Below are 27,339 nucleotides of genomic sequence, written 5' to 3'. Positions count from 1 at the left end.
TGGAATTCCTCGCCTCAGAAAGGGTGAAAAGAGGCTCAGGCTCAGCAGACAAAGTTATTCATCTCGCGGAACAAACAAGCTTTTTCAGCAGATAATTAGTCGGGTAGGCCGGGTTTGTCTCTTAGTTTTTTTCTAACACATGTAGCGTCGCCTGATGGTTACACGTCCTCGCATGACCGGGATAACCTCGGAGAGAGAAAGTTCACCGACAAGCAGGCTTTTGTCAGCCGTGTCTGGCTGGCTGTGTCATCTGTGTCGGGACAGTGCTGGTACAAAAAAAAAAATGTCCTGATGAGAATGTCCAGATTATGACCGCTGATAGGAAGTGCCAGAGGTACCTAACTAATGCTAATAGCCATTTTGCATAGCCGAAACAAGGCAGTGATGCATTTCCTTAAGTGGGAATATGTTTTTTTTTTTTTCGTTTTTTTACCATCTAACGTTTTTGTTTAAGTTTTTCAAAAGCACTTTTACCCTATTATTTTTTATTTTGTGTGTGTATGTATATATATATATATATATATATATATATATATATATACATATATATATATATATATATATATATATATATACATATATATATATATATATATATATATATATATATATATATATATATATATATATATATATATATATATATATATATATATATATATATATATATATATATATATATATATATATATATATATACAATGTTGGCCCTGCGATGAGGTGGAGACTTGTCCGCCCAATTGTTGCTGAGATAGGTTTCAGCGCCGCCCGTGACATATATATATATATATATATATATATATAGATATACTGTGTGTATGTATATATATATACAAATATACATATATATATACAGTATGTGTATTTATATATATACACATATGTATATATGTATATATACATGTATATGTATATATATATATATATATGTATGTGTGTATATGTGTATTTATATATGTATACATATATGTGTATACATATATTTATACATATATATGTGTATATATATATATATATATATATATATATATACACATACATACATATAAAATAAATCTATCTTTTAAAGCACTACTGCCTTATTAGTTTCTATTTGTTTTATTTTATTTTTTAAAGTGTTGTTGTTGTTATTGTTTTTAAGTTTATTTGTTATTTTTTTATTTTTTTAGTGCACTTTTGCCTTAACTTTATTAATGTATTACATTCAGATTGGGCACATTTGCCTCTTTTTTTACTATTCAATTTTTTAAAAGTTTTTCAAAAGCAATTTAGCCTAGGATATATATATTTTTTTAAATCTATTTTCACTATTTAGAAAAAACATTAAAGCATATATCTTACTTTTAAAGCCTTTTGAACATTTTTTTCCATTCATTTTTATCTTATGATTAAAGATATCAAAATTATCTTCAACACAGAAGAAAAACTAAAGTGTGTTTTATCCGATTATTCGATTAATCGAACACACTAATCAATACTTGAATAACTCAAATAATATCTAGCTAAAATGAATATTATTTTTACAATTAATATTATTTCATAAAGGACAAGCGGTAGAAAATGGATGGATGGAGTTCAATATAGCTACACCTGACATCTTTATTCTTTTTATTATTTTTTTAAGTTCCTATATACAGTACAGGCCAAAAGTTTGGACACACCTTCTAATTCAATGTGTTTTCTTTATTTTCATGACTATTTACATTGTAGATTGTCACTTAGGGCATCAAAACTATGAATGAACACATGTGGAGTTATGTACTTAACAAAAAAAGGTTATCTAACTGAAAACATGTTTTATATTCTAGGTTCTTCAAAATAGCCACACTTTGCTCTGATTACTTTTCGCACACTCTTGGCATTCTCTCAATGAACTTCGAGGGACAGTCACCTGAAATGGTTTTCCCTTCACAGGTGTCCTTGAAGCTCATCGAGAGAATGTGAATAATGTGCAAAGCCGTAATCAGAGCAAAGGGTGGCTATTTTGAAGAAAGTAGAATATAAAACATGTTCAGTTATTTCACAATTTTTTTTTTTTGGTAAGTACATAACTTAAAATGTGTTCATTCATAGTTTTGATGCCTTCAGTGACAATCTACAATGTAAATAGTCATGAAAATAAAGAAAACACATTGAATGAGGAGAAGGTGTGTCCAAACCTTTGGTCGATTTCCTGTGTTGTTATTGTTATTATTTTAATTTTTACTTTATAGTAAATACATAGTTGATGATAAGAAGTTATTTAGTTACTTGGTTGATTGAAGTTTATTTCAAACATATCTGACGTCCTTATTCTTCTTATTTTTGTATGTTCTTATATAGGTCAATTTGATTTGTTATTGCTAATATTGTCATTTTTACTTTATAGTAAATTTATAGTTGATGGTAAAAACTGAATTTAATTCGAACCTACATACATTTCCAATATGATCCATCCCATATTTCACATATTTTCATTTTCTCTTTACATCTCCGAAAAGGAGTAGTAAGAAGCAGAGCTTATCAAACTGTACCCCTCTTCCATAGTCACTTTACTATTAATTGTATTCTATCTTTTAAAGCACTACTTTTTTTTTTGATTGATTGAAACTTTTATTAGTAGATTGCACAGTACAGTACATATTCCGTACAATTGACCACTAAATGGTAACACCCCAATAAGTTTTTCAACGTGTTTAAGTCGGGGTCCATGTTAAGCAATTCATACTGCCTTATTATTTTCTAGTTTTATTATTATATATTTTTTTAAGTGTTTTGTATAATTGTTTTTGTTGTTGTTTTACAACATGTCTGAAAAGGAGTAGCAAGAAGCTGAGCTTATCTAACGTACCCCTCTTCCATAGTCACTTTACTATTAATTGTATTCTATCTTTTAAAGCACTACTGCCTTATTAGTTTTTAGTTGTATTATTATATATTTTCAGGTGTTTTGTACAATTGTTTTTGTTGTTGTTTTACAACATGTCTGAAAAGGAGTAGCAAGAAGCTGAGCTTATCTAACCGTACCCCTCTTCCAAAGTAACTTCACTAATAATTGTATTATATTTTTTAAAGCTTTACTGCCTTATTAGTTTGTAGTTTTATTATTATACTTTCAGGTCTTTTGTATAATTGTTTTCTGTTGTTGCTTTACAACATGTCCGAAAAGAAGTAGCAAGAAGCAGAGCTTATCTAACCGTAGACCTCTTCCATAGTTACTTTACAATTAATTGTATTCTATCTCTTAAAGCACTACTGCCTTATTAGTTTCTAATTTTATTATTATATATTTTTAGGTGTTTTGTATAATTCTTTTTTGTTGTTGCTTTACAACATCTCCGAAAAGGAGTAGCAAGAAGCAGAGCTTATCTAACCGTACTCCTCTTCCATAGTCACTTTGCTATTAATTGTATTCTATCTTTTAAAGCACTACTGCCTTATTAGTTTCTATTTTTATTATTATATATTTTTAAGTGTTTTATATAATTGTTTTTTGTTGTTGCTACAACACATCCGAAAAGGAGTAGCAAGAAGCAGAGTTTATCTAATCGTACCCCTCTTCCATAGTCACTTTACTATTAATTGTATTCTGTCTTTTAAAGCACTACTGCCTTATTAGTTTCTAATTTTATTATTATATATTTTTAGGTGTTTTGTATAATTCTTTTTTGTTGTTGCTTTACAACATCTCCGAAAAGGAGTAGCAAGAAGCAGAGCTTATCTAACCGTACTCCTCTTCCATAGTCACTTTGCTATTAATTGTATTCTATCTTTTAAAGCACTACTGCCTTATTAGTTTCTAATTTTATTATTATATATTTTTAGGTGTTTTGTATAATTCTTTTTTGTTGTTGCTTTACAACATCTCCGAAAAGGAGTAGCAAGAAGCAGAGCTTATCTAACCGTACTCCTCTTCCATAGTCACTTTGCTATTAATTGTATTCTATCTTTTAAAGCACTACTGCCGTATTAGTTTCTATTTTTAATTTTATATTTTAAAGTGTTTCGTATAATTGTTTTTTGTTGTTGCTTTACATGTCCAAAAAGGAGTAGCAAGAAGCAGAGCTTATCTAACCGTACTCCTCTTCCATAGTCACTTTACTATTAATTGTATTCTGTCTTTTAAAGCACTACTGCCTTATTAGCTTCTATTTTTAGTTGTATTATTATTTTATTTATGAAAGTGTTTAGTATAATGTTTTTTTGTTGTTGCTACATGTCCGAAAAGGAGTAGCAAGAAGCAGAGCTCATCTAACCGTACCCCTCTTCCATAGTCACTTTACTATTAATTGTATTCTATCTTTTAAAGCACTACTGCCGTATTAGTTTATATATTTATTCTTATCATTATTATTTTATTCTATTTTTGAAAGTGTTTTGTATAATTGTTTTTTGTTGTTACTACAACATGTCCGAAAAGGAGTAGCAACAAGTACGGCTGGGCGATATATCGATATATTCGATTTATCGCGGGTTTTTCTCTGTGCGATATAGAAAATGACTGTATCGTAATATTAGAGTATACGTTCTCACGCAGTTGCTTTTAGCTGCGGGCATTCAGGCTCTTCTCACTCTTTCTTGTCTGTCGTCACAGACAAGCAGGCGCACATTCTTACATACGTCATGTCATACGTCACATACGTGTCTGCCCTCTCAGGCCAGAGAGGTAGCATACTGGGCTACGTTAGCTGCTAACGTAGCCGTACGAGAGAAAGAAGGTGCGGATCTGGTAACAAATGAAGGAAGACTTAATTCCCAATAAAAACAGCAGGGTTTCCATCGTCTGGCGGTGGTTCGGCTTCAAGTGGGAATATGTCGAACAGACAACCGTAATTTGTCAAGTGTGGGGAGAAAAGCGTTGCTATAAAAAGTAACATTACTGCTAATATGTAGCATCATTTGAAAAGTCACTCGCTAGAGAATGAAGAGAATTTCATAACCTTAGTAACATACCACATAGTGAAGGACGAATACTATTTGATTTCCTATTATGCAGCTCATTTTTATTTGACACTTAAAATGTCTCTGACAATCTTGCACTTTATGTTTTGGAAATGACTTGAATGTTCGTGCCATTGCTTAATAACTTTAATAAATACACTTTTGGTCAATTGACTTAGTTGTGATTTCCCTCTCTGCATGAAAGTTTAAAATGAGCATATATGAATGCAGTAAGAAGAATAATGTTTGAATGTAGACACATAGAATCATCATACTGCTGTGATTATATGCATCAAGTGTTCATTCAAGGCCAACGCAAAATATCGTAATATATATCGTATATCGCGTTATGGCCTAAAAAATATTGCGATATTAAAAAAAGGCAATATCGCCCAGCTCTAAGAAGAAGCAGAGCTTATCTAACCGTACCCTTCTTCCACAGTCACCTTACTGTCACGTGTATTATCTATATTTCTTAGGGGTGTAACGGTACGTGTATTTGTATTGAACCGTTTCGGTACGGGGGTTTCGGTTCGGTACGAGGGTGTATCGAACGAGTTTGTAATTTAAAGTCTTAACAAGCTGCTCTGCTTTCTGCCTCTGTCTGAGCAGTGAGCACCCAGCATTGTCCCGCCCACACAACCATCTGATTGGTTACATACAAAGCCAATCAGCAGTGCGTATTCAGAAAGCATGGGGTCAGTGCTCCGGCGTCGAGATGAGCAGATATGTGTTTAGCAGGTGAGCGGCGGACATCGTACACTCCCCAAATTATATAAAACACTTCCCAGTCACAACTATTACAAACATCACTATGAGCCCGTTGACCTTCTAGAAACTTAAACTGCAGCTCAGCTCGCTCATAGTTGAAGTGAAAGCTAATAGCTTTTAGCGTTACGTTAGCTCATTTTGCTGTGTGTGTGTGTGTGCATAATAAAAGTCAACTACAGACTTCCCAAATGCTGTAATAAATTAAGCATGATGAGTTGACTTGAAACTGTTTAATGTTGCACTTTTTATATGTAGAAGAAAGGTTTTGTCATTTTATTTCATCAAAGCAACAATTTGAGGCAGTTTAATGTGGATTAACGTGGGCAGGATTATTATAATGTTCCCAATGTTAAAAGGATGAAGCCGTTGTTTACAAATTTTGATAAATAAATAACCAAAGAAATTATATTTTATTGTTTTCTTACCGTACCGAGAATGAACCGAACCGTGACCTCCAAACCGAGGTACGTACCGAACCGAAATTTTTGTGTACCGTTACACCCCTAATATTTCTTGTATTATGATTTATATTAAACACGGTGCTTCATAACGACACTAGATGTTGTCATGATTAGGATCATTTCCAAATGTGTTTAACCAAAGAGCCGTGGCTGGTGAGCGCTAATTGGCCCCTCCTCCTCGTCTTGCATGCATCAGAAAGCCACGACACTAAGCCGCCTCCTCCTCCCCCTCCTTAATTACTATTTTGACGGATTAAGTCGCGTGTGAAAAACACTGCCACTACTTTTTTTTTCCCCTTATCCCGCCATATATGTATGTATTACATTGGGCATGTCCTCTTGTTGCTTTTCAGTGATTTTGATGGTTATTTGACCGAGGACGGAGGCCAAGATCCAGCCTGTCTAGCACATTAGGCACCACCCCCTCTTTGCAAGTTTGAAATGTGAGCTGCCTTGCTTTTTTTTTTTTTTTTTTTTTAAACTCCCCTCCCCTCCTGTCCTGTCTCCCTTCTGGCTGTGTGGCTCTGCTTCTGTGTGATGTGTGTATTGGGAGAGCGAGCAATGGATCACTAGACAGAAAAGAGGAGATACATCACTAGCAGCTGCATACATACATACCGAGGTGAGGAGATAAGCATTTTGGTTCTCTTTACTCCCCCTTCTTGTCTTTACTAACCCTTCTCTACTTCCTGCTCAATCCTTCCCTCACACATCTCCCGTGCCGCTTAACCCCCCACCCACTGCACTCCGCTGATGTTTTTGGGCTGGTTTCGCAGCCCGAGTGCAACGGGGAAGCGCGTAGACGGACGGCGAGGAGCCCATTAGCGCCACGGCTCCATCTGTGATTGGCTTTTGCAGAGCGCTGCCATGAATAATTGATGTGCATTGTGCAGTGTGCTCACTGGACACGCCGGCAAGGAGAGAGGAGGCACTGCCGCTGCCCGGGGAGGTGGGGGGAAGAATGCTACAGACAGGAGAGCAAGGTGGGAGGGGGGTCTTGAAAATAGCTGCCGGCTTCACTAGTGCAGAGATTAGGGCTGCCACCCCCCAAGCCCACCTCCCGTATCGCTCCTTTGTTCCGCTTCATGATGGAGGAGTTAGCACGGCTACTGTTTGTCTCGTCTGCCGCTGGCATTTTTACACCTCAATGTCCCAGTCAAAAGAAGGAGATAACAAATTGCCGCTAAAGCAGGTACCAGTCGTAGCGGAAACAAACCCCTGCTCGCTTTGCCCTCAGTCTCCCCGTGGATAAAAACAAGTCCGCTTAAAGGCCTACTGAAATGAGATTTTCTTATTTAAACGGGAATAGCAGGTCCGTTCTATGTGTCATACTTGATCATTTCGCGATATTGCCATATTTTTGCTGAAAGGATTTAGTAGAGAACATCGACGATAAAGTTCGCAACTTTTGGTCGCTGATAAAAAAGCCTTGTGTGCGCGTGATGTGACCGGTGTGAGGGCTCCTCACATCCCGCACATTGATTACAATTATAGCCACCAGCAGCGCGAGGGATTTGGACCGAGAAAGCGACAATTTCCCCATTAATTGGAGCGAGGATGAAAGATTCGTGGATGAGGAAAGTGAGAGTGAAGGACTAGAAGAAAAAAAAAAGACAGGGCAGTGGGAGCGATTCAGATGTTAATAGACACATTTACTAGGATAATTCTGGAAAATCCCTTATCTGCTTATTGTGTTAGTAGTGTTTCAGTGAGATTATATAGTCATACCTGAAAGTCGGAGGGGTGCGGTGACCGCCAGTGTCTCTAAGTGAAGCCAAGAAAGTCGCAGCTGCCTCTTTGACAGCTGCAGGAAGAACGACACAAGCTCCGCTCATGTTTACAGTAAGAGCCGACTTATTATCACAATTTTCTCACCGAAACCTGCCGGTTGACATGTGGTAGAGAAACATGTTCGCTTGACCGCCCTGTTCCATATTAAAGCTTCACAACAAACAAAGAAACACCGGCTGTGTTTGTGTTGCTACAGCCGGCCGAAATACACCGCTTTCCACCAAATGCATTCTTTTTTGTGGTATCCATTAATAATTGAACAAATTGCAAAAGATTCAGCAACACAGATGTCCAGAATACTGTGTAATTATGCGATTAAATCGGACGACTTTTAGCCGTGAGTGGTGCTGGGATAAAATGTCCGTTACAACCAATAACGTCACAAGAACGCGTCATCATTCCGCGACGTTTCCAACAGGAAACTTTGCGGGAAATTTAAAATTGGAATTTAGTTAACTAAACCGGCCGTATTGGCATGTGTTGCAATGTTAATATTTCATCATTGATATATAAACTATCAGACTGCGGGGTCGCTAGTAGTGGGTTTCAGTAGGCCTTTAGTCCCCGTACTGTGTAGAAATACTGTACATACTGTTTGTTGCATTTCCACAGTTTATTGACATAGAAAACTAAAGAAGAGTTGGCAACTACAATACTCAAGCATTTTTAGTCTTGGCTACTTTGCTGCTGCCCTTAGTCTCCTCTTGGATAAAATGAGTGCCCTTATTCAGTAGGTTGAAAAAATAAATGTGTGTTAGCATTTTCACAAATTAATGACATACAAAACCAAAACAGAGTACGCAACTAGAATACTTTAACATATTAAATATTAGCTACTTTGTCCAAGCCCTTAGTCTCTTCTTGGATAAAATGAGTCCCTTATGCTGTAGGTTGTAGAAGTAAATATTCTTTGGTTATTAGCACTTTCACAGTTTAGTGACATATAAAACCATAGAAGAGCTGGAAACTACAGAAGTTTAGCAATTTTTTTATTAGCCAGATTCGGTAACATTTTCCTACCTTGAACCTACTCCTAAGTCTCTCTTCTGCTGCTGCCCTCAGTCTTCCCGTTGATAGAATTAGTCCCCGTACTGAGTAGAAATAAATACTGTTTGTTGCATTTCCACAGTTTATTGACGTACAAAACCAAAGAAGACTTGGCAACCGGAAGACTTTGGCATATTTAGTATTAGCTAATTTGTTGCTGCCCTTAGTCTCCCCACGGATAAAATTAGCCCACTTATTCTGTAGGTTTGAGAAGTAAATATTGTTTTTGTTAGCATTTTCACACTATTGACATAGAAAACCAAAGAAGAGTTGACACCTAGAAATACTTCAGCATGTTTAGTTTTAGCTAATTTTTTGCTGCCCTCAGTCTTCCCGTGGATAAAAACGAGTCCGCCTAAGTTGAAGAAGTAAATATTGTTTGTTGGTTAGCGTTGGACGTGGAAAACAAAAGTAGCGCTGGTTTAACAAACATAGTATTCGTTAGATTTGTTGTTGTATGCTAACCTTGTCTTATCTTAAAGCTGCGGTGTTGTACTCCACAATATTCACTTTGCTGCTGCCCTCAGTCTTCCCGTTGATACAATTTGTCCCCGTACTGTGTAGAAATAAATACTGTTTGTTGCATTTCCACACTTTGGCATACAAAACCAAAGAAGAGTTGGCAACGAGAAATACTTAAGCATATTTAGTATTAGCTCATTGGCTGCTGCCCTTAGTCTCCCCATGGATAACATTATTCCACTTATTCTGCTAGTTTCAGAAGTAAATATTGTTTTTGTTAGCATTTTCACACTTTATTGATATGCAAAACTAAAGAAGTGTTGGCGACTAGAAATAATTTTGTATATTTAGTATAAGTTAATTTGTTGCTGCCTTCAGTCTCACCGTGGATAAAAATGAGTCCGCTTAAGTTGAAGTAAATATTGTTTGTTGGTTAGTGTGGGACGTGAAAAACAAAAGTAGCGTGGTTGAACAAACTTAGCATTAGTTACATTTGTTGTTGTATGCTAACCTTGTCTTACCTTAAAGCTGCGGTGTTGTACTCGACAATATCCACTTTGCTGCTGCCCTCAGTCTTCCCGTTGATACAATTTGTCCCAGTACTGTGTAGAAATAAATATTGTTTGTTGCATTTCCACACTTTGGCATACAAAACCAAAGAAGAGTTGGCAACGAGAAATACTTAAGCATAGTTAGTATTAGCTCATTGGCTGCTGCCCTTAGTCTCCCCATGGATAAAATTATTCCACTTATTCTGCTAGTTTCAGAAGTAAATATTGTTTTTGTTAGCATTTTCACACTTTATTGATATGCAAAACTAAAGAAGTGTTGGCAACTAGAAATAATTTAGTATATTTAGTATAAGCTAATTTGTTGCTGCCTTCAGTCTCACCGTGGATAAAAATGAGTCCGCTTAAGTTGAAGTAAATATTGTTTGTTGGTTAGTGTGGGACGTGAAAAACAAAAGTAGCGTGGTTGAACAAACTTAGCATTAGTTACATTTGTTGTTGTATACTAACCTTATCTTACCTTAAAGCTGCGGTGTTGTACTCCACAATCTCCACTTTGCTGCTGCCTTTAGTCTTCCCGTTGATACAATTAGTCCTCGTACTGTGTAGAAATGAATACTGTTTGTTGCATTTCCACAGTTTATTGTCATAGAAAACCAAAGAAGAGTTGGCAACTACAATACTGGAGCATTTTTAGTCTTGGCTACTTTGCTGCATCCCTTAGTCACCTTTTGGATAAAATGAGTCCCCTTATTCCACAGGTTGAAGAAGTAAATGTTTTGTTAGCATTTTTACATACTATTGACATAGAAAACCAAAACAGAGTTGGCAACTACAATACTTTAACATATTAAATATTAGCTACTTTGTCACAGCCCTTAGTCTCCTCTTGGATAAAATGAGTCTCCTTATGCTCGAGGTTGTAGAAGTAAATATTATATGATTGTTAGCATTTTCAGTTTATTGACATATGAAACTAGAGGAGAGTTTAGCATTTTTTTCATTAGCCAGATTTGGTATTGTATGCTAACTTTTTCTTACCTTGAAGCTGCAGTGTTGTACTCCTAAGTCTCTACTCTGCTGCTGCCCTCAGTCTTCCTGTTGAGAGAATTATTCCACATACTGTGTAGAGAAAAACACTTCCACAGTTTATTGATATACAAAACCAAATAAGAGTTTGCAACTACTAATAATTTAGCTAATTTAGTATTAGCTCATTTGTTGCTGCCCTTAGTCTCCCCATTGATAAAATTAGTCCCCTTATTTTGTAGGTTTCAGAATATTGTTTTTGTAAATATTTTCACACTTTCTTGACATATAAAACCAAAAAAAGAGTTGGGAACTAGAATACTTTAGCATATTTAGTATGAGCAACTTTGCTGCTACCCTTATTGTCCTCTTGGATCAAACAAGTCTCCTTATTCTGTAGGTTATAGATGTAAGTATTGTTTTTTTGTAGCATTTTCACATTTTATTGACATAGAAAACCAAAGAAGAGTTGGCAACTGGAATACTTGATCATATTTAGTATGTGCTAAGTTGCTGCCGCCCTTAGTCTCCTCTTGGATAAAACGAGTCCTCTCATTCTGTAGGTTGAAGAAGTAAATATTGTTTGTTGGTTAGCATTTTTAGTGTAGTGACATGGTAAACCACATAAGCGTTGGCGACTAGAATACTTTAGCATATTTACTATTAGCTAATTTGTTGCTGCCCTTAGTCTCCCCATGGATAAAATTAGTCCATTAATTCTGTAGGTTTCAGAAGTAAATATTGTTTTTGTTAGCATTTTCAGTGTAGTGACATGGTAAACCAAAGAAGATTTGGCAACTAAAATAATGTAGCATATTTGGTATGGGTTACTTTGCTGCTGCCCTTAGTCTCCTCTTGGATAAAATGAGTCTACTTCTTCTTTCACAGTTTATTGACTTATAAAACTATAGGAGAGTTGGAAACTAGAGTAGTTTACCACATTTTTCATTAGCCAGATTTGGTATTGTATACTAACCTTTTCCCACCTTGAAGCTGCAGCGTTGTAGTCCTAAGTCTCTACTGTGCCGCTGCCCTCAGTCTTGCTGTTGATAAAATAAATCCCCTTACTCTGTGTAAGTAATTACTGTGTGTTTGTTTGTTAGCTTTTTAGCAGTTTATTGACATGGAAAGCCAAAAAAGGGCAGAAAACTGGAATACTTTATTTAGTTAAGCTTTAGCCAGGTTTGTTACTGTATGCTGACATGATCTTACCTTATTGTACTCCAAAGTCTCCACTTTACTGCTGCCCTCAGTCTTCTATTGGATAAAATGAGTCCTCTGACCCTCACATATACAACGTTTGTTAGCGTAAACCTACTGAGGAGAGCAGGCAACATAACTACTTTGGAAATGACCTTTGACCATCAGCCTTATTTACTGGTGACCTCAGTCTCCGCTTGGATAGGACACCCTTTCGGGTGGTGAAGTAAATATTGTTTTTGTTCATTTGTTAGCACGTTCAGTTTAGACTGATGCGCTCAATGTTGCGTGTTTTCGCTTTTCAGCCCAAACTCTGTACTTCTTAATTAATGTTATATTTGCTTTTAAGGTTAGCTCTACCAGACTCTGTAACGTCATACGGCACTCCGTAGTCTGTGCTGCCCTCAGTCTCTAGAATTACCCCCTCTCACCCTACAGGAGTAAATATTGTTTTATATTATTGTTTGTTGTATTCATTGCAGCACTGTTTTCAATATTTTCACGTGGGAAAATAAAACTAAGAATTATCACTTTGCCCTCAGTCTTCTTTTGGATAAAACGAGTCAGAATAATTACATATTATTGTTTTTGTTTGTTAGCGTGTCCCGTTAGCAGCGTCATTGTAAACCTAACGCAACCTAACTCCACAGTCTCTACTTTGCTACAGCGCTCCTGTTCCTTAGCTGCCCTCAGTCTCCTCTCAGATAAAATGAGTCTTCTTATTCTGGAGAAATGTATATTATTGTTATTGTTATTGTTTTTCCTGGCATGGAGCAGATCACACCGTCATTTTAGCGCACTCTAACACTGTGTTGCTCAATAATCTTTACTTTGCTGCAGCGCTCCTGTTTCTTTGCTGCCCTCAGTCTCCTCTCTGATGAAGAGAGTCTCCTTACCGTGGAGAAGTATACTCTATTGTTTGTCCCGGCTTGGAGCAGATCGCAGCGTCATTGTAGCGCACCCTCACTGCGTTATTATACTCCACAATCTCTACTCTGCTGAAGTGCTCCACTTTCTTTTGTGCCCACAGTTCCCTCTCAGATAAAAGGCATCTCGTTATACTGGAGAAGTATATATTATTCTTACTGTTTGTCCGAGTTTAAAACTTAGTGCACCCTGACGCTGCATTATTATACTGCACAATCTCTACATTGCTGCAGCACTCCAGTTTTTTGTGTTGCCTACAGTCTCCTCTTGGATAAAATGAGTCTTTTTTTTGTCCTGGAGAAATTTGTTGTCCAGGCTTGGAGCAGACCACAGCATCATTGCAACGCACCCTGATGCGGTGTTGCTCCACAATGTTGCTGCGCTCCTGTTTTTTTTGTCGCCCGCAGTCTCCTCTCGGATAAAAGGCATCTCCTTATCCGTTAAAGTATATATTATTCTTATCGTTTGTCTCGGCTTGGAGCAGACCGCAGCGTCATTGTAAACTTAACGCATCCTGGCGCTGCGTTATTATACTGCACAATCTCTAAATTGCTGCAGAACTCCAGTTTTTTTGTTGTTGCCCTTAGTCTCCTTTCAAATAAAATTAGTCTTTTTATCCTGGATAATTTTTTTTTTATTGTTATTGTTTATCCTGGCATGGAGGAGATCACAGCATCATTACAGCACACCCTGACGCAATCTCTACTTTGCTGGAGCACTCCTTTTTCTTTACTGCCCTCAGTCTCCTCTCGGATAAAAGGCATCTCCTTATCCTGGAGAAGTATATATTATTCTTATTGTTTGTTTCGGATTGGAGCAGACTTGACAGATCCTGTTGCTGCGTTATTATAATGCACAATCTATACTATGCAGCAGCGCGCCATTTTTTTTTTTGTTGGCCTCAGTCTCCTTTTGAATAAAATTTGTGTTTTTATCCTGGAGAAATATGTATTATTGTTATTGTTTATCCCGGTTTGGAGCAGATGACGGCGTCACTGTAGCGCACCCTAAAACTGTGTTGCTACAAAATCTCTACTCTATTGCAGCGCTCCTGTTTTTTTTGTCGCCCGCAGTCTCCTCTCGTATAAAAGCCCTCTTCTCATCCTGGAGAAGTATGTATTATTCTTATTGTTTGTCCTAGCTTGAGACAGACCGCAGCGTCATTATAAACTAAGCGCGCCCTGACGTTTTATTATTATACTGCACAATCTCTACATTGCTGCAGCGCTCCAGTTTTTTTTTTTGTTTCCCTCGGTCTCCTTTAGAATAAAACGAGTCTTTTTATTGTAATTGTTTATCCCGGTTTGGAGCAGATCACGGCGTCATTGCAGCGCACCCTGACGCAATCTCTACTTTGCTGCAGCGCTCCTGTTTCTTTGCCGCCCTCAGTCTCCTCTCGGATAAAATGAGTTTCCTTACCGCCGAGAAGCTACATTTACTTTTGAAAATTCTTGTAAATGAATAATGTACTTTATTTATGTAGCTAACTGGACAGCTAATCATTCTGTTTTGTCTGATTGGTCAAAATAGTGAAAAAACTAACAATTGATGGATGCCTGGCAGGAAACGTTGTGGTTGTCAATGACATTTCTTGCGTAAAAGAGGAAAAGGTAAGGTCACCCGGGTTAGGGTGCCAAATAGTGTTGCGCCACGGTCCTTTCGACAGCTTTTGCTGCGATGTCCGCCAACAGCTGACTGGCACATTTGACCCACTTGCCGTTGGCACAGAAGGGGTCAAAGCGGCCTTGATTATCTTCTCTCGAGTCGCGCTGACCTACTTGAGGCGAGACTCTTGGCAGTTTATCACTCCCAAACACCCCCACTCGCACAGATACCTCCCGATGGAGGAATTTAGCAGTTGTTGAGCTGCCATTTTGGTTTGTGGTTGTTCTCCTGACAAAGCAACAGGTGCCATTTCCCCAGCACGTCCTGTTTCATTGATGACTATCAAGTATATTACATGCAGTATGTGCAAAAGTAGTGTTTGTCCCAAGTAAAAATGTAAAATTTGAACCCTACAGAAACCAACTGCTGCAGGAGGTGTCAGTCTGATTCAGGTACTGCTTGTGTGTCTCAGCGCAGGAATATACTGTATACGCAAACTGTTTATCATACACATACTGGCCCCGATCATCACCATTCCCCCGCCTTCTTGCTCTCTTTCTATCTCTATATGGTGGCTGCGCAAACATGTGGAATGATCATTTGGCTGCCGTGGTGTTGTCGTCTTTATTCTGCAGTGTGCAGCATGTCACACGTGATGTTGTCGTTGTCGTCACCTCGTTGCCTGCATCATCGTTTCATCTCTCAAGCATTGATTTTATTATGTCCGTCAATTCCCTTTCACACGCAACTTACCGGATAGACATAGTTATGCATTTGTGTTAAAGTTCATGCTGCAGTGCAGCATCTAAGATGCTTAAGTGCAATATGTAGTCGCAGGCCACAGCATTAGGTACACCTGCACCTTCTTTTATTTGGCCCTCCAAACCCAGGAAATAATTTGTATTAATAAAGTACTGCAACTTTTCTTACAAAATGTATTATTTCTTTCTATTTTGGGAGAAAATAAAAACTTGTACTCCATGTAATCGCAAATAATGCTAACTTAAAAACTGCAAAAACATTATCAAACATTCAAACCCATCCATCCGTTTTTCTACCGCTTATTCCCTTTGGGGTCGTTGGTGCTTATCTCAGCTACAATCGGGCGGAAGGTGGTGGACACCCTGGACAAGTTACCACCTCATCGCAGGGCCAACACAGATAGACAGACAACATTCACACTCACATTCACACACTAGGGTCAATTTAGTGTTGCCAATCAACATTCAAACCATTTTTAAAAATACTAATAATGATTGTAGAGCAAGTTATCCATCAAATTGTGCAATTTAAAAGTAGCAATAGATCTCATGGTAACATTTTTAAATTTGCTGTGGTTTTTATAGCATTTTTCGGTAAATGAAAAAAAATAGTACATTTTTTACTGTAATGAACTTTGGTGGCATTTACAGTAATACACTGAAAAATCTACAGTTGTTGATTTGCAGTAAAAAGAAAACTAAACAAAAACTGGCAGCTCAGGAGCCAAAAATGTTCTGTAAAATTGCAGTTTTCTGTAAAAAAAACTAATGTGAATTACTGGCAAGTAAGAAGCCTTTTTTTTTTTTTACCATAAAAACAGTACTGTTTTTCCATTTACAGTAATATAGACTAAAGTTTGAGGTGAAATTATTGCAATTTACCATATATTTTTTTACATTTTATCTACATTAAAAAGATGTGTAATAATAGTGTTCACTGGTCGAAGCGGCCTTCTGGGGCCAAACATAACTGCGATGTGGCCCTCAGTGAAAACACTTTTGACACCTCTGTTCTAATAAGAACAAATAAATGAGCTGTGTCAAAATAAAATGATCGGAGAAGTATTGTACATTGTTATTTAGTTATTTAAACTTATTGTATTAAACTAAGTGTTCTAATTTTTTAAAATAAACCACACAAAATATTATGTTACTTTTATATTATGTAGTTATTGTAAAAGCGGATCTTTTAAAATGCGTTACTTGTTGTTATTATTATCATCACGATTATTATTATTTCCAGCTGAGAAGAACAAAAAAGGCCATGATAATAATACAATCAATTAAAGCATTAGATTATAGTTTTTATACTTTATATTAAAACAACATAACATTATACTGTACTGATACAGAATACATTTTTTAAATGTGTTAGTTATTGTAAATATTATTATTCTGATTCTTTCTGTAGCCGACAACAACAGCAAAATAGGTCATGATATAATAAATAAAAATGCAATTAAATCAAAAGAAAGTGATGGATAATAGTTTTTAAATACTTTATTATATTAAAAAAATATAACAGTTGTATTGTATACTATTTTTTAAATTTGTTCATTCTTATTATTGTTGTTTTTAGCTGAAAACAACAACAGCCATGATAATAATAAACAAAAAATAGATTAAAAGGAATGAAAGTGATAGATTTTTTTAATATACTTTGTTAGTAAAAATGTTTTAACATTTGTTATTATATTTGCATTTATTCCAGCTGAGAAAAAAAAGGCCAGGATAATAATAAATACAAATAAATAAAAGGAATGAAAACAATATAATTTTTTTTTACATATCATGAAGTATAAAAGAAAACTGATCTATATTGCACTGGTTAACTATTTTTAAAATGTGTTAATTATATTATTATTATATTATTATTAGCAGACGGCAACAAAAAATTATTTAATAAAAAAATACCAATATAATTTAAATAAAGTGACGGATGATAGTTTTTTATTAAAATGGATAACATTTATACCCTTAGAATAACTGCAATATTAATATATTTAATGTATTACAACACTTTTATTGCAAATCAAATATTTTCTTTTATTATCTCCCTATTTGATTTCCAATATTTTCTTATCATTTATAGCTTTGTATTTTTCCTTTGTTCACGCTGCAGTTGGTTAAAATGTGTGAACAAGCAGAAATAAACAGTAACATCATTTAGGCTCTAAGCTTCATTGTAACCATTTGGCCTGCGTGTGGATCCCGAGGAAGCTTTTTATTCCAAATCCAGCACATTAAGTACAGCACATATGGACGCCTCTAATGAGCCCACAGGGGTGCCAGGACCCCACCCAGACCCTCCACTCAGTCTTTGCCCCCTCCTCCCTTGGCTGTACTGTGGAAAGGTCTCAGTTGAATCAGACACTAGCCTTTGGACCCACTGTGATACCACTGTGATACCATAGTGATACCACTGGTCCGGAACCCATGAGTTACCCTAATTGCCTAATTAGGGTAACTTGTAGACGAGTGTGAGAGGCTTTTGGCCTTTTCAATGGCGGACTGTTGCTTGAGGGAGCACTTGCTGTGGTTTGTTACAGTCAACATTTGTTTGTATTTTGAGTTATATCCATTCAGCTATTTGCAGACTACTTCAGAATACATGCTGCACTACTTTCCCCAGCAACATAATTACATTAAATACTACTTTAAGAGTGCTCACACAACACACAATGGGAACTACTAGCTAATTGCTAATACAATGGAAGCCTTTGTTTGTATTTAGCATCAATTTTCCCATCTAGGAAATGAAGTAAATGATTAAATGTGTCGTTTTAAATTGTATTTTGACACTTGCATTTGTCATGTAAGCATAAAAAGAAGTCGACAAAGGTGATAAAATGAACATGTGTACTCAACCTTAACTTTGAGGACTATCTACTTACCATAAAATATGTAGGAAAATAAATACATAACTATATATATATATATATATATATATATATATATATATATATATATGTGTGTATATATGTATGTACAAATACATTAGTGTGTGTATATATATATATATCTATACATATATATATATATATACACATATAAATACATATGTACAGTAGATATATATATGTATATATATATATATATATATATATATGTATATACAAAAACATACATATACACACATGTATGTGACTATGTACATGAATATGTATGTAAAAAATATATATATTTATATATATATATATATATACACACACACATATATACATATACATATATATATATATATATATATATATATACACATATATATTATATATATATATATATATATATATATATATAAAAGAGAGATTGCTGTGGTTTATCCGTTAAACAGTGCTAAATATCGGGGTGGAGCGAAATATTCGTTAGGTCAGGAAAAAAAACACGGACCTATTTCATCCCTACTAGCCATTTTTGCAGGTTTCCCTGCTCTTCAGGGGATTTTTTTTTTTATCTCCCCTGAAAAGCAGATAGCCTCCATGTTTTTTTTTGACCTAACAAACATATATAAATATAAAAAAATATAAATGTACTATTACTATCAAACTTCTTTGCTCTTACAACCTTTAGCCATGTTGTACTGAGCAGCCTGGACAGTGACTTTGTACCTCTTTCCTTGCGTCCTATGGTTATCGTTCCATCTATACCAGGGTCCTGAATAAAAAAAATAAAAAAAATACAAAGAATAAAGTAAAACACACTTTTTAGATGCTGACAGGGGAAATAACAGAACGTGTTATTTGTAACAATATTTACGCCCATAGCTGTAATAGAAGTGTTAGAAGTTGACGGTTATACTGAGCAGCCTGGACAATAGTGTGCAGATCTGCTGTCTCTGCGCTCTATGGTGGTGATGTTTTAAAGCGGGGATTTGACACATTCAAAAAATAAGAAAACACATAAAAGCTCAAGCAAAACGCACTTCATTTTTTTTTAGATCTTACTACATCTGAGCTGTTTGGGTTGGGGGGGGAATTGTTTGCCAGAAAAAATAAAACCGTAGCTACATTAGCTTCATCCAGTAGCCATATTGTACTGAGCAGCCACATTTTTCCCATCAGTACTCTCATATGGCGGCGAAAAAACTAAAGACACCAGCTAATGTGATTTGTGGTGTTCCACTCACTGTCCTGTAGGGTGTTGTCTGTGTGTCTCCATGGCGATTTTCCGAGTTGTTTACACAAAATGTTGGTAGAATACATCCTCATCAGTAGCCTTTTTTTTATAGCTTTATCTATCAGCCATGTTGTACTGAGCAGCCTGGACAGAGACACATTGGACCTCTCCCCTTGCCTTACATGGTTGTCATCAGTTTTTCCATATTGCTATTGTCTACAGTTCAGGATTTGGATGTGTACATTTATAGTATAGTATGGTAAAATTGTCCACATCACTGGCTTGAATTATTTGCCATATGGTACTGAGCAGCCTGAAGATCTACGTGTGAACTTCTTTGGCCGTCATCACAGTTCTTCCACATTGTTGCTGTCTAACGGTCAAATTCGGATGTTAACGTTCTAACTGTACATCGTTTAATGGTCAAATACATTCACATCAGTAGCTTTTATTAGCTTTAAATATCAGCCAGATTGTACTGAGCAGCCGGGACACTGACATGCTGACCTCTTTCTTTGGTTGTCATTGTTTTTTCTGCATTGTTGTCTGCGGTTAAGGATTCAGTTGTTTATGTTAACACTAAACATAACATAATGGGAAAATTGTTCACGTCATAACTTTAATTATTTGCCATATTACCGGTATATTGGTGAACCTATTTTCTTGCGTTCTATGGCCGTCATCACAGTTCTTAAACACTGTTGGTTGTCTACGGTTCAGTAATCGGATGTTCACATTTGACGCTGTATGTCAATTTATGGTCAAATATGTTTACATTGGTAGTTTTATTAGCTTTATATGTTAGCCATGTTGTACTGAGCAGCCTGGACAGTGACACGTTAACCTCTTTCCTCGCAATCACAGCTCTTCTAAATTGTTGTTGTCTCCCGTTCAAGATTCGGATGTTTACATTCACACTTTACATAATTTCATGGTCAAATATATCCACATTGGTAGTTTTTAGCTTTATCAATAAGCCTTATTGTACTGAATAGCCGGGACAGTGACATGCAGACCTTTTTTTTTTGGGTTGTAATCAGTTCTTCCACATTGACGTTGTCTACGGTTCAGGATTTGGATGTTTACATTTACACTATATGTAACTTTCTGGGAAGATATGTATTTCAGTAGCTTCTATTTGCTTTTTCTGTCAGCAATGTTGTACTGAGCAGCCTGAACAGTGATGTGTGAACCTCTTCCTACTCAGTGGCCTAGTGGTTAGAGTGTCCGCCCTGAGATCAGTAGGTTGTGAGTTCAAACCCCTGCCGAGTCATACCAAAGACTATTAAAAAAAAAAAATGGGAGCCATTGCCTCACGGCTCACACCATCAAGAGTTGGAATTGGGGGTTAAAGCACCATAAATGATTCCCGGGCACGGCACCGCTGCTGCCCACTGCTCCTCTCACTTCCCAGGGCATGAACAAGGGGATGGGTCAAGTGCAGAGGACAAATTCACCACAGCTAGTGAGTGTGCGACAATAATTGGTACTTTAACTTTAACTTCCCTTGCGTTCTATGGTCGTTTTACAGTTTTTCTACATTGTCGTTGTCTACAGTTCAGGATTTGAAAGCTTATGGTCCCATCAAACGTATTTTCATAAAAATAATTTGCCATATTGTACCTGTAAACCTCCTTCATCCGTTTTTACAGTCAACATGACGTGTTTTCCACATTGTTGTTCGTCTACTGTTCAGGATTTGGATGTTAACATTCAAACTATATGTAACTTTATGGTAAACTATGTTTTCATCAGAAGCGTCTATTACAGGGGGGAAAAAAAGTATTTAGTCAGCCACCGATTGTGCAAGTTCTCCCAATTAAAATGATGACAGAGATCTGTAATTTTCATCATAGGTACACTTCAACTGTGAGAGACAGAATGTGAAAAAAAAATCCAGGAATTCACATTGTAGGAATTTTAAAGAATTTATTTGTAAATTATGGTGAAAAATAAGTATTTGGTCAACCATTCAAAGCTCTCAATCAATCAATCAATGTTTATTTATATAGCCCTAAATCACAAATGTCTCAAAGGACTGTACAAACCATTACGACTAAGCTCTCACTGATGGAAGGAGGTTTTGGCTCAAAATCTCACGATACATGGCCCCATTCATTCTTTCCTTAACACGGATCAATCGTCCTGTCCCCTTAGCAGAAAAACAGCCCCAAAGCATGATGTTTGCACTCCCATGCTTCACAGTAGGTATGGTGTTCTTGGGATGCAACTCAGTATTCTTCTTCCTCCAAACACGACAAGTTGAGTTTATACCAAAAAGTTATATTTTGGTTTCATGTGACCACATGACATTCTCCCAATCCTCTGCTGTATCATCCATGTATTTGAGTCACTAGAGAAAAGCGCTATATAAATATAATTCACTTCACTTCACTTATTCATTTTGGTATAAACTCATCTCGTCATCTGACCACATGTCATTCTCCCAATCCTGTATCATCCATGTATCCATTTTGGTGTAAACTCATCTCGTCGTTTTTGGAGGAAGAAGAATACTGAGTTGCAGCCCAAGAACACCATACCTACTGTGAAGCATGGGGGTGGAAACATCATGCTTTGGGGCTGTTTTTCTGCTAAGGGGACAGGACAATTGATCCGTGTTTAGGAAAGAATGAATGGGGCCATGTATCGTGAGATTTTGAGCCAAAACCTCCTTCCATCAGTGAGAGCTTTGAATGGTTGACCAAATACTTATTTTCCACCATAATTTACAAATAAAGTATTTTAAATTACTACAATGTGAATTCCTGGATTTTTTTTTCACATTCTGTCTCTCACAGTTGAAGTGTACCTATGATGAAAATTACAGATCTCTGTCATCATTTTAATTGGGAGAACTTGCACAATCAGTGGCTGACTAAATACTTTTTTGCCCCACTGTAGCTTTACCCAATAGCCATGTTGCACTGAGCAGCCTGAACAGTGACAATCTATCGTAGTCATCACCGTTTTTTCTCTTCTGCGTCCATTATTAGCGAGCATGTCGGCGGCGTATGATCAGATTAGCGTTTGCGAATGAAGACGTGACGATACACACTCCCAATCAGCTTACAGGAAGTACAGTAACAGATTGGTTAGGGCTTGGGGTGGGGGGGGCGATGTTTGACTCGGAATAATTTCCCAACAGGGGGTGCATAGATGTCCACCTACTCACGTTATTGGAGCTCTGGGTGGCGAGCGAAAGAGATTTGGAACGTTTTGCTTTGTCGCAAGCTGCCGCCCGCTAGGTAGCGAGGAGCGCTGAACATGTAGGTGGTGTTCATTTAATGGACAGGAGGGTCTTTGTGGGTTTAAAGCTGATCTCCTAGTTTAAAAAAAACAACAACAAAAAACACCAAATCTCTATCTTCCTGCTTGTTGCTCTTGCCCCCCCCCCCACACACACACATGGCCACATATGGTTCATCCCCCTTTCTGGCCTAAATCCCAGCTCCGCCCCCTGCATCTTTGTCCTTTTAGCGGATGGACGGCGCACACAACAGTGCATGTGTCCAGCAGGAGGCTGTCCTAAAAGCCAGCCAGCAAGTCTGGCTTCCCCGCCAGGCAGCCAGCCCAAGTACTCATTGACAGGACTCTAACATCCCCGTCAGAAAAAGCAGGAAGAAGACAAACATGAGGTGGTCCACATGGATTCGTGTCCACCGTGCAAAGCATCAGTCTTAGAAGTATCCAAAAAGAAATATCTGCTCAAAAAAAAGTACAGCTACACGCCACACAAATGTCCTTTTATCTAATAGAAGACTGAGGGCAGTGTGACTTGACAACAGGCCTTGGCAGTCAAGTGGAGACTTTGGAGTATATCATGAGGAAAATCCCCCGAATCCTCTTAGGATTCTGCTACTCCCAGGACTTCTTCTTTTAATTGACTTTATCCAGCGGGAGACGTGTGTCCATTGACAGCTTCCAATAGGGAAACCAAAGAGGGGGGACGTCCGCCAGAGGAGCGTTTGTTTGACGACCGGAGGTGTTTGTTTGTGTCCCGGCCAAGATGGGACAATGCCGAGTAAGGACAAGGGAGCAGGTGTCCATTAGATAGTAAGCCGAGGGAAGTGGGAGGGGGAGGAATGAGGGGGTCATGAGAGCTTTCTGGCATCTGTCTCACCTGCTGCGTCCGTCCTCCCCCCCTCCACCCCCCAAATAAACCCCCCAACTCGTCGCCAATACTGAGGAGAAAGACGTTTTTAACAAAAGCCACAATAAAATAGCAACTGTTTGTGGTTTACTATGGGTGAAATTACAGCCAAAACTCCACAAACACACACAAGTGTTTTAATTTGTTTAATTTAATGTTTTTTTTAACGATTTTCTTCACTTAAAAAAACGATCCGCAAGTTTAAGAAAAAATAAAAAAGTTTTACTTCAATTAAAAAAAAAAAAAATCACAATTTAAAAGAAAAAAAAAACGATCTGCGAGTAAAAAACAAACAAACAATTTGATAGAAATAAAGAAACTATGTTCTGCAAGTAAAAAAACACAAAAAGAAAATGTATAGGCTAAAAGGTAGTCGTTTTCTTTTGGAACTATAGTGGAGCAAAATTGAAATTTGTCAACAATAAAAAGATAAAATAATGCTTGAAGTACAAATGTGCTAAAAATGTACTTACCGTATTTATCGGACGAGAAGGCAACCTTAAAATCATTTAATTTTCGCAAAACTCAACAGTGCGTGTGAGTAATTTTGGTTGTGCTTACCGACCTCAAAGCTATTTTATTTGGTGCATGGTGAAATGATGAGTGTGACCAGTAGATGGCAGTCACACGTGAGATGCATGTCGACTGCAATATGATGGCAGACACACACAAGAGATACGTGCAGACGGCAATATGGCTCAAGTAAACAACACCAAAATTGTATACCGTATTTCCTTGAATTGCCGCCGGGGCGCTAATTAATTTAAAACCTCTTCTCACTCCTGCGCTTACCAAAGGCATGCGGTAAAAGTAAGCATGCGCTAATTATTTCAAAACCCTCTTCTCACTCCGGCACTTACCAAAAGTATGCAGTAAAAATTTGAGTGTGATGTAAGCTTGGACCTTAAATCCTACTGAATAGCTCTTAATCTTCCCTTTATTCGATTTCAAATTACCGTTATTGAAATCAGCCTCCTCCATTTTGAAAATGATGACAGGGGAAGTGTCACGAGTTTGACCAGGCGGTAACACTAAGCATGCGCTAATTATTTTGCGAAGCGAGTTTGACCCGGCAGTAATTCAAGGCAGGCGCATACTATATGCCCTGCGGCAATTCAAGGAAATACGGTATGTTCCATTAAAAATATAGAACATTACACACAACGCTTGACAATCCATCAAAATGTTTTAGTACGACTTTGAAAAGCTATGAAGCCGCACCGCTTGATGGATTGTACTGTGCTTCAACATACAAGTAATATTATGGTGTGTGTATAAGGTAAGACATTATCTGCCGTTTTGTTTCGCAATAATATGCAAAAGCAACTTTTCTTACCTTCTGGTACCTGCTGATCTGTATTTGGGATCTGCATAAATCCTGAAAATGTGCGCGCTTCCTCCTTTGTAGTCAGTGCCAACACCGTAGTCGATGTTGAAAGAAGAAGCTTATCTTCTCGTTCTGGGGCTACACCCGCTCATCGGCAGTGTGCCTTACAATCCGGTGCGCCCTATGGTCCGGAAAATAGGGTAAGTACAATCACAGAATATTTGTACTTTGTGACTGTACAACACTGCTTTTAGGGGACGAGCACTTGTCTGTAGGTTTGCCAACCATGCCTTGAAAAACAATACATGTCACTTTGTCCGCTATTACTTTGAGAATTAAAGATAGTATGTAAGCTTTTCGGCAGCAGTCAGCTAGCTTGGCAGAAGCTTGGGGCGGTATAGCTCGGTTGGTAGAGAGGCTGTGCCAGCAACTTCAGGGTTGTAGGTTCAATCCCCGCTTCTGCCATCGTAGTCACTGCTGTTATGTCCTTGGGCAAGACACTTTACCCACCAGCTCCCAGTGCCACCCACACTGGTTTAAAAAAAAAAAATTTTACTTAGATATTGGGTTTCACAATGTAAAGCGCTTTGAGTCACTTGAGAAAAGCGCTATATAAATATAATTCACTTCACTTCACTACCCTTAGTTGTCCATCTAGCTTCTGATGTTTGAACTCCGAATGTGACTTTTTAAGTTTGTGACATTTGGTCTTTAATAAACAAAGAAACTGAGAAATATTGGACAATAAATTACTAGAAAAATGTGTTTCACATGAATAAAAAAGGCAGAAAAAAGGAGTGTGGAGGGTTGCCAACCGAACTTTGAAAAATGGGTATTTAGTAACATATTTACATGTCCCTTATTAAACTGAATAAATAAATAGTTTTTTACTACCATAATAAATACAAAATATTCTGTAAGCTGCCGTCGAGCAAGCTAGTTATCCATCAAGCGTCTCCAAATTGGATCTTTTTGGATTGTGCCAGTATTTACTTGAAAAAATCAAAGAAGCAACAACAAATAGTTAAATAAAAAAGCAAGTTTCACATGAACACCCTTATTTATTTTCAAAGAGTAGGCAGCTCTTCGTGTGTGAACGTTTGAGCAAGATTGGTTGAACAACATCAACCAAGACAGATAATGACGATAAACACGTATTGAATTTGTGCAAGCATGTCTTCTAACGCAGCACAAATGTAATTTAATGACCTAAACTTGTGCTGTTTAGCGTGAATCAATACACAAACTAGCTCCCTGGCTAAGGGCTGCTAATGCTAAAGCTATAGTGGAAAGTGCAGAAAAATCTAAGACAGACGAGGCGTTATCAAGGACGTGGACAACTGTCGGGCATGCGGCGGGTGCCATTTGTCACTTCTCCCGGTGGGCTTTTATGACAGAACGGCGGCGGCTGCACAGCTGAGCACCAGAATATCAATACGGCTGAGAGTCGAGGCCCCTCGAGCCCCTGGGACCAACCTTGGAGGACCACCAGGGAGGTTAATGTAAACTGAGACACAAACATTTAATGCGCTCCTGAAGAGTCATTGTGGTGTTTTTGGCTCCTTTAGTGAGTTTGGAGGAGAGAGAATAGAATCGATTGTCATTTGAAACCTGGAAGTTTATCCCGGGAGTCAATGACACGGCGCCTCGCTGATTAAACAGGTGGAGGCTCAGTGGAGGCGGTAATTCTGTGTAGAGATAAGATTTTTATCTCAATGCCGGGGTAGAATTGCTCTTTTTTACTATCTGTAACAACGCTGATGCTAACTATTTTGTTCTTCTCTTTTAAGGCGCTTTACCACTGCCGGAACTTCACTTTAAGAACCGGCATCTAGTGCTTTCCAATAGTTAAAGTTTGACTTCCTTTTGGTTGTCTTATATTCCCAAACAAGATATGTATACGTGAAAACTAGCAGAGGGTTTTGTTTGACTTACCTTCAAACAAATCAGAGGTTTTCTTTTTGTCACTCACACACACACACACCCCAGATGCAGATTGCAACTTTTTAACTTTGATATTGCCAGAAAAAGAGGGTTCGTCTTACATTCGGGTCAAAGTAAACTCGAGATAAAGTCATGGTAAGATTAACCAAGACAATGAAAAACAACGTATTAGCCTGGATATAAAAAAAGTCTGAATTTTTTTATTTTCTTTTGTATTCCAGGATCTTGAGATTTACACATGCTATATCCCCAGATAAGGCGGATCACTCTGTGAAACACACTGGTGACCTGAACAGAGGGGTTGTCTTATATACAT

At 37.4% G+C, this 27,339-nt stretch overlaps 1 protein-coding gene and 1 long non-coding RNA gene across 8 annotated transcripts in view; one reads left to right on the top strand and one right to left on the bottom strand.

The window, feature by feature from the left end:
- Window positions 1-27,339, bottom strand: part of LOC133558403 (uncharacterized) — a 68,660-nt gene that overhangs the window by 17,353 nt on the left and 23,968 nt on the right. For 2 of the 3 annotated variants that reach the window (XR_009807943.1, XR_009807944.1), the window contains exons 3-7: window positions 25,089-25,260; window positions 19,092-19,137; window positions 11,003-11,059; window positions 10,472-10,562; window positions 9,974-10,054 (exon numbers count right to left, since the gene is read on the bottom strand). This is a non-coding gene — a long non-coding RNA (uncharacterized LOC133558403). Of the gene's footprint in view, window positions 1-9,973; window positions 10,055-10,471; window positions 10,690-11,002; window positions 11,060-11,966; window positions 12,034-19,091; window positions 19,138-25,088; window positions 25,261-27,339 lie in introns of all 3 variants that reach the window. The other variant, XR_009807945.1, reaches the window with a different exon arrangement.
- LOC133558400 (zinc finger MIZ domain-containing protein 1-like) overlaps window positions 1-27,339 on the top strand; it is a 322,168-nt gene that overhangs the window by 272,967 nt on the left and 21,862 nt on the right. For 2 of the 5 annotated variants that reach the window (XM_061909763.1, XM_061909762.1), the window contains exon 6: window positions 15,139-15,174. The exons of 2 other annotated variants lie outside the window; for them this stretch is intronic. In XM_061909763.1, coding sequence (XP_061765747.1) covers window positions 15,139-15,174 — 36 coding nt within the window. Of the gene's footprint in view, window positions 1-6,684; window positions 6,775-15,138; window positions 15,175-27,339 lie in introns of those variants that run through there. One more of the 5 variants, XM_061909766.1, reaches the window with a different exon arrangement.

The sequence above is a fragment of the Nerophis ophidion genome, linkage group LG08, assembly GCF_033978795.1.
Source record: "Nerophis ophidion isolate RoL-2023_Sa linkage group LG08, RoL_Noph_v1.0, whole genome shotgun sequence".
Classification (NCBI taxonomy): Eukaryota; Metazoa; Chordata; class Actinopteri; order Syngnathiformes; family Syngnathidae; genus Nerophis; species Nerophis ophidion.
Note: the sequence above shows the minus strand (reverse complement) of the source record. Positions and strands in the feature narration are given on the sequence as shown.